This window comes from Macaca mulatta, chromosome 20 (assembly GCF_049350105.2).
Source record: "Macaca mulatta isolate MMU2019108-1 chromosome 20, T2T-MMU8v2.0, whole genome shotgun sequence".
Classification (NCBI taxonomy): Eukaryota; Metazoa; Chordata; class Mammalia; order Primates; family Cercopithecidae; genus Macaca; species Macaca mulatta.
Window position 1 is genome coordinate 19,579,185 of NC_133425.1, and position 14,991 is coordinate 19,594,175.

Below are 14,991 nucleotides of genomic sequence, written 5' to 3' on the forward strand. Positions count from 1 at the left end.
TGAAAAGTATTTGGCCAAAACAAATATTGTATATAATCGTTCTTTACAATTACAAGTTCTATGAAAGATATATCTCATTATTTAATATATCCCCTGGGCCAGGTGCAGTGGCTCACGCCTGTAATCCCAACACTTTAGGAGGCCAAGGCGGAAGGATCACCTGAAGTCGGGAGTTTGAGACCAGCCTGGCCAACATGGTGAAACCCCATCTCTACTAAAAGTTGGACATTTCAGAAGGTAAAACTCAAGCTGGAAATGTCTTAACTTATTAAGAGAGAGAAGCCTGCTAAGGGAAGGAGAGGGAGAAAAGAATACGAAGGTTGAAGCTCACATCAAGGCTGTTAATTTGCACAACTTTAAGAATCCTCCTCTTGTTACTGCCTAATCATGTAATGTGAGCCTAGGAAAAGGCTCCTCACCTTGACCTCTTATTGAGATGTTGCATGTGATAACATGCAAGGCTGTATGGGAAGAGCTCCTCGCTTTCCCCTGGCCACCCTTTAACCCTTGTTCACTTCCAGTGTTGGGAACAGTAGGTACGACTGGAAATACTTTCCTACCTATACTGAGCTGAACACTGGAGGGCCCGTTCCGGAGATGATCCTTTTCCCTGTCATAGGTCACCATCCCATGAACAACCACAGACCACCACCCCCGAATGAAAAGTAAGAGTTATAAAAACATTGAATGCTTTCTCTCTAAGGGACCATAATGGATAAGTAGGTTATAAAAATAATAATTTAAAAAAAATTTTTTTGAGACTGAGTTTCGCTCTTGTAGCCCAGGCTGGTCCTGAACTCCTGACATCAGGTGACCCATCGGCCTCAGCCTCCCAAAGTTCTGGGATCATAGGCCTGAGCCACCGCTCCCGGCCTAAAATAATTTTAAAAACGTTCTGGGGTCGAAATTGATATCCACCTTCCTAGAAACTGCTTTGCCAAGTTGGAGGAAATGCGAACCCTAATTTCCCCCCCGTGCATTATTGGCAGTCAATCATATTGGATCTAGGGCAGCCCTTGGTTGCTAGTCGTGGGAAGGGCATTCTGGAAGTGCCTAAAACCGCCCGCAAAGCAGTGGGTAAAGCAGCGGCCTAGAGGGGGCATGGCTGACCCACGCCAAACAGCGCATTAGCCGCAAAACCAGGTGCTGGCGGAACCTCAGTTTGCGTCTTCGCTCCGCCGCCTTCTGGAGTCCTTTCCGCCCCTAGGGGACGCAGGTGGGCTAAACAGCAGTCAAGCCCTTCACCATCATGACGCCCGCAGGCGGGACCACCCGGCACTGTAGACAGCTGCCCTTTACAATCATGGCTCACAGAAACTCTAGGGCACGCTGGCCGTGACCGACGCTGCTCCTCAGAAGCATGGCGCCGGCGGAAGTTGTAACCTGGGCTGTCCGGAGTGGGTAGCTGCCCCTTACAAGCATGGCGTCAGCTGAAAATGAAGTCTGTACTGTGCGGAGCGTCGCCTGCCCCTCACAAACATGGCGCCCGCAGAAGGTGCAGTGCGGACTTAGTGGGGCGGGGCAGGTGCCCTTCACAAACATGGCGGCCGGGGTTGAGGGGCGTGGCGGGGTCTGGATGGGAAGCCAAGCAGACGGCCCCAGAACAAGCGGTCATGTGACTGGGAAGATGGCGGTCTTTCCTTGGTAAGGAAGCAGCGGCGGGTGGGCTTCTGGGAGGGGCTGTTTTAGTTGTGATGGGGTCGGCCTGGGTCTGAGAGTGTGAATTCCTCTCTGTCTGGTTATGGTGGTCGACCGCCCACCCCCAAGTTGTCTTGACCGTAGAATCCCTGCCCGCTACCGCGGTTCAGTGGAGCAGTCTGAAGCCAGACCGGCGGGTTCTTGGTTCTCCCCCCGTCTGCTGCCTCTCTGCGCCTTCCACGGGTCCCTGTCCATTCATTCCTTAAAGAAGACTTGAGTTTCCAGGCTTCCGCGTCCCCAGAAGTTGGCGCGGGTTCTGGGGTTGCTGGATGAGGGTAATGGTGGGCTCAGCTCTAAGTCTGGACGAGTCGGGAGACCTGGCTGTTGGTCAGTGTCCTGAGCTCCTCTGTTCACCTGGAGACTTGCTTTTCTCATCTGTAAAATGGCCGCCATTCATCCTACCCTAAGCACAGCCCTCAGACTTATTCCTTGGCCTCAAGGAGCTCACAGTATAATGGAGCAGACACACAGTAGAGGGGATGTCCAAAGAAGGCATTCGGCTGAGGCACCAAGAAGGGAGTGATTATCCCCACCAAGGGGCTGGGGGAAGGCTTCAAAGAGGAACAATTATTCCTGTTATTGGATCTAGGGCAGTTATTCCTTCAAAGAGGAACAGTTAATCCTCCAAATTGGGTCTTGGAGAATGAACAGGAGTTCACCATAGGGGAGGGCGTGGCGTGTGCGTGGTTGGCAGGCCCTTAGGTCCCTTGTGTGGAGTAGCTAGGAGTGAGTGACTGAAGCGTCAGGGTTCAGCAGGTGGTATGTGTGTGAGTGAAGAACTTGAGCAAGTTTGTGTTGGTGATGATAGTGGGATTTGAGGACGGAGAATCTCTCAGAAAGCGAGATAATTTACTTTCTCTTCAAATGATGTGAAGTAGCTTAGATTAAATGAGCAAATGAAAGACCTTAGAAATAATCAGGTACAACCTTCTGCTTTTGTGCTTGACAAACAGTTGATTTCGTCTTATTCCTTTCACTTTTCCAACACTTAAGAGACTGCTTCCTTGACACGCTACATCAGCATTGAATGCCTCTGAGCACTTCCACGGCCTGAGTTTTCTTTCAGTTAATAGTCATGCTGGCTAGGTACGGTGGCTCACGCCTCTAATCCTAGCACTTTGGGAGGCCGAGGCTGGCGGATCACCTGAGGTCAGGGGTTCGAGACCAGCTTGGCCAACATGGCGAAACCTAGTCTCTACTAAAAACACAACAATTAGCTGGGTGTGGTGGCACGCACCTGTAATCCCAGCTACTCGGGAGGGTGAGGCAGGAGAATCGCTTGAACCTGGGAGGTGGAAGTTGCAGTGAACTGAGATCGTGCCACTGCACTCCAGCCTGGGCAACAGAGTGAGATTCTGTCTCAAAAAAATAATAAAAATAAAAAAGTCATGCTAGCTTGACCAAAAAGCTTATCAAAAACATGGGAAACGTTTGACTTCAGCGGATTTATCTGGAGTTTGCAATAAAAAAATCCAGGGAGATGTTGTCTTAATCTCTGCATCCCAGTACATTTTTACCTTTGGCATTTTAATTTTATATTATAAGCAGGCAAACAGGTGCCATAACGCTTTTATTGTTCAGGGTCTCTATAGTTCCTAATCTGGCCATGCGCTAAACATTTTGTTGTTGTAGCTTTTGTTGAGACGGAGGCTCACCCAGTCTTGAGTGCAGTGGCCTGATCTTGGCTCACCGCAACCTCCACCTTCGGGTTCAGGCGATTCTTTGCCTCAGTCTCCCGAATAGCTAGGATTACAGGCGCACACCCTCACGCCTGGCTAATTTTTGTATTTTTAGTAGAGACGGGGTTTCACCATGTTGGCCAGGCTGGTCTGGAACTCCTGACCTTAAGTGATCCGTCCACCTCGGGTTCCCAAAGTGCTGGGATTACAGGCGTGAGCCACCGCGCCTGGCCCGTGCTCTAAACATTTTCCTTCGAAGTGCACATTCATCTTTCTGTTTCCCTAATAGACTTCTTGCCCCTTAAAAGTTAAAAGGACTGGCTGGGCGCAGTCTCTCATGGCCTGTAATCCCAGCACTTGGGGAGGCCGAGGCGGGTGGATCACCTGAGGTCAGGAGTTCAAGACCAGCCTGCCCAACATGGTGAAAGCCCATCTCTACAAAAATACAAAAAGTAATCGGGCATGATGGCAGGTTCCTGTAATCCCAGCTACTTGGGAGGCTAAAGTGGGAGAATCGCTTGATCCTAGGAGAATCGCTTGATCCCAGGAGGTGGAGGTTGCAGTGAGCCAAGATTATGCCATTACACTCCATCCTGAGCTACTGATTGAGACTCCGTCTCAAAAAAAAAAAAAAAAAAAATGGACTGAGTTTTGTCCATCTTTGTATGTGGCACCTAAAACGTGATGGTGAGTGCTGAATAATATTTATGAATGAATGAGGAGACTGAGAAAGACTACAGAGGAGAAATGAGTTTCTGTCATTAAATTTGCATTTATCAAGTCCTTATTTTCTGTCAGACACCACTCGTAAAGTGTATAACGTGTAACGTCATTCGGTTCTTAAAACAACCCCATGTTTTGGATGAAGAAATAGAGGCAGAGAAATGAAGCAGTTTACTTAAAATAATTAGCCCCACAAGGGATAGCTGAGGTTTGGAAGCCAGAGGCTATGATAGTAATCATCCTTGTCAGCTGGACCTCAAATCTATATATCCTGGGCTGAGGTTTCTGGCTTGCGGGGTTCCCCAAATCCCACTGCCTTGTCATGAGTCTCCCCAGGAATGCCTCTTTTTAGCCACAGTTTTTGCTATCCCTGCTGTATTTTGGCCTGGCTGGGAGATGAGATGTCCTGTATACCCTAGATCACATTTTCCCTTTAATCCTGTGGTTATAGCACACTTGAAAATACCACCCTTTGGGCCAGGCAAGGTGGCTCATGCCTCTAATCCCAGCAGTTTGGGAGGCCAAGGCCGGTGGATCACTTGATGTTAGGAGTTCAAGACCAGCCTGGCCAACATAGTGAAACCCTGTCTCTACCAGAGGGAAAAAAAAAAACATTCCTCAGTCATGGTGGCGGGTACCTGTAGTCCCAGCTACTCCGGAGGCTGAGGCAGGAGATTTGCTTGAACCCAGGAGGCAGAGGTTGCAGTGAGCTGAGACCGCGGCACTGCACTCCAGCCTGGGTGACACAGTGAGACTCTGTCTCAAAAAAGCAAAAAAAAAAAAAAAACAAACAAACCAAAAAAAACAAAAAAACCAACCCTTAGAGTCAGAATCACTACATCATTTTAAGAGTTTTTTATGTGTAGCGGTGAAGGGGGCTGGGTAATATTGTGATTGTGGAAGAAAAAGCTGTGTGGTCCGATTATGTGATTAGTAACCAAAAAGTTATTTGAGAATTAAAATAGTTGGGCAAAGCATTTAGTGGATTTTGGTGTTTCCAGTATAAGGAGATTAATCTGGTTAATCATAGTGGGATTTCTGTGTATCCATATGATCAGGGGTAAATAATTTAAAAATAGGCTGTTGTCAGCCTTTCATGTGCATATAAACCACCTGAGGATTTCGTTAAAATGCAGATTCTGATTCTGTAGGCGTGGGGTATTTTAGCCCACCCAGGTGACGTCATTGCTGGTGATGTGTGAACCACACTTTGAGTAGCCAAGGGCTAAGCCCAGCCAATAGTGGAGGTGTGAAATGGTGGCCTTTTCTCCTGTGGCAGGTGCCAGTGATCCAGACAAGCCCCTCACGTTGCTGGGGGTTGGAATTATGGGGAATTTTTACCAGTTTATATCAACTATATTAGCAAAAAGAAAAGGAATGATTTTTGAGGAAATGCCCACAAGAGGTCGCTGTTAGCCTTACCAAAGATCCAGAGATTAAAGAAAATGCTTTAACATCTCAGACTTAGGGATCAGAGAGCAAATTTAAGGAAATTATCAAAGAAGTGGTAGAAAATCAAAATATGATGGTTTACTGTGGGCTTTCAGGAAGGAAAAAACATTTTAAGATTTATTTCCACAAGAAGTATTTTTTTTTTTTTTTTTTGAAACGGAGTCTTGCAGTGCCGTGATCTCGGCTCACGGCAACGTCCCCTCCTGGGTTCAAGCAATTCTCATGCCTCAGCCTCCCGAGTATCTGGGATTACAGTTGTGTGCCACCACGCGTGGCTAATTTTTTTGTGTTTTTAGTAGACACGTGGTTTTGCCATGTTGGCCAGGCTGGTCCCGAACTCCTGACCTCAGGTGATCCACCCACCTCGGCCTCCCAAAGTGCTGGGATTACAGGCGTGAGCCACTGCGCCCGGCCCAGAAGTGGCATTTTTTCACCACCATCCCCCTTTTTAAAAAAAATAAAATTCGTTCCAAAACTTCACTCTTTTAAGGGAAATAGACATACGCTTAATTTTTAAAGTTCTCAACATGACCTGTAGATAATCTATGGAACTACTGAATCTGATTCTGTTGCTGCTCTCACTTTTGACAAGATACCAGCATTCTAACAGCCTCAGCTTCTTCATCTGAAAAATGGGCATAGTACCTATCTCATTGGGTTGATTAAATGAGGAAATGGAGGTAAAGGCTGGCCCAGAGCCTGGTATATAGTAAGTGCATAATAAATGAGAGCTGTTATTTGGTTGTTGCATATGAAGTCATATTTCTGTTTTGATCTAGCGTTTGCTCAGCTGTTGAATGTTAGTAATTCATTAGAATTACTAATGGTACAGAAAACACATTTGGAATTGACTTTCCTGTCCCATTAAATTTCCTGCTTTGTTAAATGAACCTTTCAACATTCTACTTTTCTTGACAACAGATAAAATTAAGAGTCATTTGAGGCTGGGCGTGGTGGCTCACACCTATAATCCCAGCACTTTGGGAGGCCAAGGTGGGCAATTCACTTGAGGTCAGGAGTTCTAGACCAGCCTGGCCAAAATGGTGAAAGCCTGTCTCTACTAAAAATACAAAAATTAGCCAGGCATGGTGACAGACACCTGTAATCCCAGCCACCTGGGAGGCTGAGGCAGGAGAATTGCGTGAATCCAGGAGGTGGAGATTGCAGTGAGCCGAGATCATGCGACTGCACTCCATCCTGGGGGACGAAGCAAGACTCCATCTCAAAAAAAAAAAAAAAAAAAGTGATTTGAAAAGAGGAAAAGTGTGATTTGATGTTTTAAACTCCATCTTGACCGTTGATGATCCTTATTCAAATTTATCCTTTGGGGTTTTGTTTTTTAATAAATCAAGGATGGCCTGATAGCATCCTTGATGGGATGGGAGTTTAGAAGAATTTTTTTTTTTTTTTTTGAGTTGGAGTTTTGCTCTTGTTGTCCAGGCTGGAGTGCAATAGTGAGATCTCGGCTCACTGCAACCACCGCCTCCCAGGTTCAAGCGATTCTCCTGCCTCAACCTACCTAGTAGCTGGGATTACAGGCGTGTGGCACCACGCCCAGCTAATTTTGTATTTTTAGTAGAGACGGGTTTCTCCATATTGGTCAGGCTGGTCTCGAACTCCTGACCTCCGGTGATCCGCCCGCCTTGGTCTCCCAAAGTGCTGGGATTACAGGCACGAGTCACTGTGCCTGGCCATGCAAGAATATTTCATAGGTAATTTCAATTGCAATCTTTTGGAAGATGAAGTTAGTGTATATTTTGTAAATATGATCCCAGAGGGACTAGGCAAATTATTGTGAAAGGGATTGTCCCTTAAAAAAAAATAAAAGTAGAACTGGTTCATTATTGTCAACCAGCCTTTCTCCTCCTTTCCTACACTCAAAGCCAAGTTCATGTAGAAAGGATAGAAATGAAATGACATGGGAGCTCAATTCGTTTGTACTGGCTTGGGTTTCTGGGTTAATGGAGGATTTTGGGTAAAGCTGACTAGTTGCATGGCACAATTAGATCTGGGGTGCCAGTATTTCATGCAAAGGTTAATAAAGTTGAGAATCTAAATGGGAGCAGAAGGTGGCGCAGGGGGATGAATTTAAGGGACTTGGAGGCCAAGGAAAGTCCCTGTGCTCTTTGAGGTTCCTCTTTCCCTAAAGTGGGTTGGGGGAGACAAGAATTGTCCCGTGTGCCCAGGAAAGCTGATTTTCTCGGTTGTGATATTTTACAAATGAGAAGTGCACATGTCTTTTGTTAAAGAAAAATTATTGGCCGGGCGCAGTGGCTCATGCCTCTAATCCCAGCACTTTGGGAGGCCGAGACAGGTGGATCACCTGAGGTCAGGAGTTCAAGACCAGCTTGGCCAACGTGGTGAAACCCCGTTTCTAATAAAAAATACAAAAATTAGCGGGGCGTGGGGGTGTGCTTATGGTCCCAGCTACTCGGGAGGCTGAGGCAGGAGGATGGCTTAAACCTGAGATGTGGAGGTTGCAGTGAGCTGAGATCGCACCACTGCACTCCAGCCTGGGCAACAGAGCGAGACTCTGTGTCAAAAAGAAAAACAAAACAAAAGTATTATTCATGGTGCTTGTTAAAGGAGATGAGACAGGCTTATTCTGGGCTGCTGCTACAGTGGGGTTTTGCAATAGGGGACAGAGATTCGCCTCAGCTTCTAATGCAACAAGAAACAGTGGGAATTTGTAGCCAAGTAGGGGTAGAAGAAGAATTTGATCAGATATTGAGGGCGATTGGATATGGAGGGGGATTCTGGCTCAATCAACTTGACAGAATTCTTGCTAAAACTTGGTGGTGCAAAAACAAACATGGAAATCCAATAGCTAAGCACTAGCTGGGGAGAACTCAGAGGAACCTGCCCGGAGTTTGGTCAGGGAGAGACTTTGTCACTTTCCATACTGGCTGAGGTGTTCTCCTGCTTGGAGAGTCAACGGAGGAGATGAGAAAGGGGTCAAATGGGTTAACTTGTCTAAGACTTTGTGGCCCTGACGTTCTGTGACTATGGTAGCTTTTAAAATTATATGTGGATACACACATTGCATAAAAAACTTGGTTAAGTATGTGAGTTAAAACAAATTTTTAAACCATAACCTATGAAATTAAATTCTCAGATCTTCATAATAGAGATTAAGAAATGTAAAGACAATCATTTAAAAACATTTTCTGCCTTCCCCCGCTCCTGTATTCCTCTCCTTCCGATTTTTTTTTTTTTTCTTTTTAAGAGGGAGGGACTCCTTCTGTTGCCCAGGCTGGAGTGCTGTGGTGTGATCATAGCTCACTGCAGTTCTGAACTCCTGGATTCAAGCGATCCTCCCACCTCAACCTCTAGAATCGCTGGGACTACAGGCACACACCACCACACTCAGCAAATTTATGTGTTTATTTATTTATTTATTTTGTAGAGATGGGGTTTCGCCCTGTTGCCCAGATCTGGTTTCAAACTCATGGGCTCAAGCAGTCCACCCATGTGTGCCTCCCAAAGTGCTGGGATTACAGGCGTGAGCCACCATGCCCGGTGGAGAGAATTTCTTAAAAGGAAACGGATACTTTATTTTCAGAGGAGCAACAATAAGACTATTATTGCAGCACAAAGATGAGCACAGAAGACACAGGGACAGTATCTTCAAAATGCTCAAAGAAGGCTAGGCGCAGTGGCTCATGCCTGTAATCCCAGCACTTTGGGAGGCTGAGGCAAGAGGATCTCTTGAGCCCAGGAGTTTAAGACCAGCCTGGGAAACATAGGAAGACGCCAGGTCTCAAAAAACTCAAAAAAAAAAAAAAAAAAAAAAAAAAAAAGTAAAAGGAAAAGTTCTTTTTTATTTCTATACATTTTACTGTAAAGGTTCCAGGTGTGTTTTGTTTGTTTGCTTTTGTACTTGTCCTGCTTGGGCCACAGATGTTTCTTGAGGCTGTAGCTTGATGTCTTTCTTTGGTTTTGGAAAAGTTTTACCTATTATCTCTTCAGAGACTGTTCTTGCACACTCTCTCTCTCCTCCTCTTTGGAATTCCAGTTATATGTGTGTTAGGCCTTCTCTTCACATTCCTTGCGTCTTTGAAATTCTGCCTGTCTTCCTGTGCTTTTTCCGCTCCATGCTTCAGTCTCCCCCTTTATTTTCCAGCTCACGAATCCTTTCTCTTGTTGAACCCTCAAGAAACCAATGAAAACACCCGTGAGCTCTTCATCTCCTTTCTGCATGGCTCCTCCCTCTTGCCCTATGCAGCTTAATGGGCCAATACCTTGAGGGGAAATCTGGGCTGGATTTCTGTCTTCCTTGTGCTCTCTGCTCTTCCCCCTGGCTGTCTTGATAGCCCTGAACTCCTGTGAAGCTCTGTGAGGTTTCCTTAGAGCCCTTTTAGCTGCTCTCCTGTTTCACAGCTGCCCTCTGCTTGGCGTCAGCTTCTTGTCCCATGCTGAGAATTCACAAATGCCCTGTGCGGGAAAGCTGGGCAAAGAGTGTTAGAGTCACCTTAGTGAGTTTCCCTTTGTTCTGGTGTGTGGCATGACAAGTCCAGTATGCTGGCAACTCTTTATACCTTCGAACATACATTTTTTTTTTTTTTTTTTTGAGACAGAGTCTCACTCTGTCCCCCATGCTGGAGTGCAGTGGCATGATCTCGGCTCACTGCAACCTCTGCCTCCTGGGTTCAAGCGATTCTCCTGCCTCAGCGTCCCAAGTAGCTGGGATTACAGGCATGTGCCACTACGCCCAGCTGATTTTTTGTATTTTTAGTAGAGACGGGGTTTCACTGTGTTAGCTAGGATGGTCTCGATCTCCTGACCTCATGATTCGCCCGCCTCAGCCTCCCAAAGTACTGGAGTTATAGGCATGAGCTACCATGCCCGGCCAAACAGATTTGTGTTTTGTTTCTTGTTTGCCATGGAGTCTCGCTGTGTGGCCCAGGCTGGAGTGGAGTGCTGTGATCTCCGTTCACCATGGACCTCCACCTCCCAGGTTCAAGTGATTCTTCTGCATCAGCCTCCCAAGTAGCTGGGATTATAGGCATGCACCACCACACCCACCTAATTTTTGAATTTTTAGTATTTTTAGTAAAGATGGGGTTTTACCATGTTGGGAACTCCTGACCTCAAGTGATCCGCCCACCTAGGCTGCCCAAATTGCTGGGATTACAGGTGTGAGCCACTGTGCCTGGCCAAAAAATTTGTTTTTAAATGTAGTTTTCTTTTTGACTTTGGTGGGCATGTTGTGCTGTTTTAAACTACCTTGTCATTGAGGAGGTCTCATCAGAAGTTTTTAGTGTTTTAAGTACCCCCATCCACTAATTGGCTTTGTTTTGCTGTTTACCAGGCACTCCAGGAACAGGAACTACAAAGCTGAATTTGCATCATGCCGACTGGAGGCTGTACCATTGGAGTTTGGGGACTATCACCCTCTGAAACCCATAACTGTAAGTTTTGTTAAGGGTCTTTGTGAATGATATTCTTATCCCTTGAAATGAAAGACAGTCTTCATGAGTCTTTTCCATTTTGCCAGTGGTAATCATTTTTGCATATTTGATTTTTTTTCTTTTTTCCAGACAGAGTCTTGCTCTGTCGCCCAGGCTGGAGTGCCGTGGTGGCTCAATGCAACCTCTGCCTCCTGGGTTTAAGCGATTCTCCTGCCTCAGCTTCCCGAGTAGCTGGGACCGTAGGCACACGTCACCATGCCTAGCTAAGTTTTTGTATTTTTTTAGTAGAGATGGGGTTTCGCCATGTTGCCCAGGCTGGTCTTGAACTCCTGAGCTCAGACAATCCGTCCACCTCCGCCTCACCAAGTGCTAAGTGTGAGCCACTGCACCCAGCCTGATTTTTTTTAAAAATGTTTTTATTATTTATTTATTTTTGAGATGGAGTCTCACTTTGTAGCCCAGGTTGGAGTGCAGTGGTACGATCTCAGCTCACGGCAACCCCTGCCTCCCAGGTTCAAGCGATTCACCTGCCTCAGCCTCCCAAGTAGCTGGGATTACAGGCATGCGCCATCACGCTTGGCTAATTTTTGTTAGTTTTTGTATTTTTAGTAGAGACGGGGTTTCGCCATGTTGGCCAGGCTGGTCTCGAACCATTGACCTCAGGTGATCCACCCGCCTTGGCCTCCCAAAGTGCTGGGATTACAGGAGTGAGCCACTGCACGTGGCCTGCATATTTAAATCAACTAGTTTGTTCACTACCTCTTTTTTGTAATATTGGCCTCGCCCAGCACCATTTTTACTCCCTTGCTTCCTCCTTAGTGAGGTTGCCATGTGAATGGGATGACTTTGTTCCTGATTTGGCTGTGTCAACAAAATGTATCTTGACTTTTAATTTTTGTATTTGGAATATAAGAGTCACTGTAATTGCCAGCAGAGAGTGCTGTCCTGAATAGCATGTTAGTCTATCTGTGGGTTTATTTAAAAAATAAAATGAAAGCAGGCAAGAGGCTTGGCTGGTTCCTCTCTGCCAGGTCGGTACTGTCTTTTTAGCAAGTAATAGAAACTATGCGGTTGTCATGTTGGGGAAAAGATGTGATTGTCAGCCTGGAGGCTCTGGGAATATATGGAGACGATTGCATAAGGCAGAAGACCCCAAGACTGCGATTCAGCCTCCCGGGACCCCTCAATCCCCATGCTGTTGTGTGGCTGTGGGTGACCTCACCACAGCCACAGTTGCGTTCATTCTCGGGTGCCCGTTCCCCATGTTAAAATAAAATTCTTGGCCAGGCTTCATGCCTCATACCTGTAATTTCAGCACTTTGAGAGCCTGAAGCGGGTGGATCACCTGAGGTCAGGAGTTTGAGACCAGCCTGGCCAACATGGCAAAACTCCATCTCTACTAAAACTACAAAATTTAGCTGAGCATAGTGGCGTGTGCCTGTAGTCGCAGTTACTCAGGAGACTAAGACAGGAGAATTGCTTAAACCAGGAGGCAGAGGTTGCAGTGAGCCAAGATCGCGCCACTGCACTCTAGCCTGGGCGACAGAGAGAGACTCCATCTCAAAAAATAAAAAGAAAATTCTCAGCCAAATTAAATTTAATGGAGCTTAATTGAGCAAAAAATAATTCATGAATCGGGCAGCCTCCTGAGCCAGAGTAGGTTCAGAGAGACTCCAGCACAGTCACGTGGTAGACGAAGATTTATGGACACAAAAAGGAAAGTGACATTCAGAAAACAGAAGTGAGGTACAGAAACAGCCGGGTTGGTTACCGTTCAGCATTTGCCTTATTTGAACCCAATTTAAACACTTGTCTCCCGGCACCTTTTTTCTTTTTTTTTTGAGACGAAGTTTTACTCTTGTTGCCCAGGCTAGAGTGCAATGGCGCAATCTCAGCTTACTGCAACCTCTGCCTCCCGGGTTCAAGTGATTCTCCTGCCTCAGCCTCCTGAGTAGCTGGAACTACAGGTGCCTGCCACCCTGCCAGGCTAATTTTTTTGTCTTTTTAGTAGAGACAGGGTTTCCCTATGGTGGCCAGGCTGGTCTCAAACTCCTGACTTCAGGTGATCCGCCCGCCTTGGCCCCCCAAAGTGCTGGGATTACAGGTGTGAGCCACTGTGCCTGGCCCAGTTGGCCCCCTTTAATTGACCTAATTGGCCAAAACTTGGTAATTGGCACAAGAGTAGGTTACAGTCTGTTTACACGTCCAGTGGAGTTATAGTTCACTATGTGCAGAGAAACCTTTAGGCCAAAGTTAAAATACATAAGGAGACAGCTGTAGGCTAAACTTCATTTAACACCCATGCCATAACAGAATAGCTGCGAAGAGCTGCTGCAGCTCCAGGCCTATCCTGTTAGATTGGCAACATCGGCGGCAGGAAAATGCTTTTCTCGAGCAGTTTTCATTGACCCACTTTTGTTATGCGCCCTACCCTGAACGAGCATTGGTGACCTGCTGTATAGAAGAAGTTGATAGACTGGGGTAGGTCTAAGGCTCACCTTGGGAACTGAGAGCAGAGTTCACTCCACCAGGCCTGTGAAAACTGAGTATGGGGGAGATGTTTTCCCAGATAAAAATGGGGGTATTAAGTATTAGGCCTGTGAGGTGGAGGAATGTGTGCCAGAAGACAAAACCAGCAAATGTATACCAATGGGGGGTGCTTCTCTGTCTCCCCTAGACTGCAGTTCAACTCCATTCAGGCAGCTGTCACTGGCAGTTGGCATCTGACTTGACAGGTTTGAGGGCAAAGTCCTCAATGAGACAGCCCTGGCCCACAGGCATGGTGGCTCATGCCTGTAATCCCAGCACTTTGGGATGCTAGATGGGAGGATCCCTTGGGCCCAGGAGTTTGAGACCAGCCTGGGCAACATAGTGATACCCCACCTCTACAAAAAGTAAAAAAAAAATTAGCAGAGTGTGATGGTGTGCTTGTAGTCCTAGCTACTCGGGAGACTGAGGCAGGGAGATGGCTTATGCCCAGGATGTTGAGGATACAGTGAACTGTGATCGCACCATTGCACTCCAGGCTTAGTGACAAAGTGAGACTTTGTCTCCAAAAAAAAAAAAAGACGTCTTCACTTCAGACACTCCAACTTTGCTACACATTGGGAGTTCCCATGCCTCCCTCCTTCATGTTCAATAATTTGCTATAATGGCTCACAGAACTAGGGAAACATTTACTTATACTTACCAGTTTATTATTAAGGATATTACAAATAATACAGCCAGATGAAGAGGTACGTAGGGTGAGGCCCGGGGGAAGGGGCGCACAAAGCTTTCATGTCGCCTCCAGGTACCTCGATATGTTCTTGTTCACCTACCTGGAAGCTCTTCAGACCCCATTTTATTTATTTATTTATTTATTTATTTTAGACAGGGTCTCACTGTGTCACCCAGCTGGAGTGCAGTGGCACAATCTCAGCCCACTGCAACCTCTGCCTCCCAAAAGCCCATTTTTTGTGGGTATTTTTGGAGGCATCATTGCATAGGCATGATTGATTATTAACTCCATCTCCAGCCCTCTCACCTTCCCAAAGGATGGGGAATGGGGCTGAAAGCTCCAAGATTTTAATCATGGCTTGGTCTTTCTGGTGACCAGACCGCGTCCTGCAGCTCTGCAGGAGCCCACTGGGAGTCACCTTATTAAGGCAAAAGATGCTCCTTCACCCAGGGAATCTTCCAAGGTATTAGGAGCTCTGTGGCAGGAACTGGGGCCAGAGACCACATAAATTTAACAGCCTGGAGTGCAGTGGTGTGATCTCGGCTCACTGCAACCTCTGCCCCCTGGGCTCCTGCTATCCTCCCACTTCAGCCTTCTGAGTAGCTGGGACCGCAGGCATGTACCATCACACCTGGATTATTTTCATATCTTTTGTAGAGATAGGATTTCGCCATGTTGCCCAGGCTGGTCTCAAACTCCTGGCTTCAAGTGATCCTCCTGCCTCAGCACCCCGAAGTGTTGGGATACAGGCATGAGCCACTGCACCCAGCAGAAAACTTTTATGAGGTGTTCAAGGGAGAAAGACAAA

At 46.6% G+C, this 14,991-nt stretch overlaps 1 protein-coding gene across 13 annotated transcripts in view; it reads left to right on the top strand.

The window, feature by feature from the left end:
* Positions 1–1,605: 1,605 nt before the first annotated feature.
* VPS35L (VPS35 endosomal protein sorting factor like) overlaps positions 1,606–14,991 on the top strand; it is a 147,557-nt gene continuing 134,171 nt past the window's right edge. For all 13 annotated transcript variants that reach the window (XM_077986358.1, XM_077986362.1, XM_077986361.1 and 10 more), the window contains exons 1-2: positions 1,606–1,644; positions 10,864–10,963. In XM_077986358.1, coding sequence (XP_077842484.1) covers positions 1,628–1,644; positions 10,864–10,963 — 117 coding nt within the window. In that variant the 5' untranslated portion in view covers positions 1,606–1,627. The remainder of the gene's footprint in view (positions 1,645–10,863; positions 10,964–14,991) is intronic.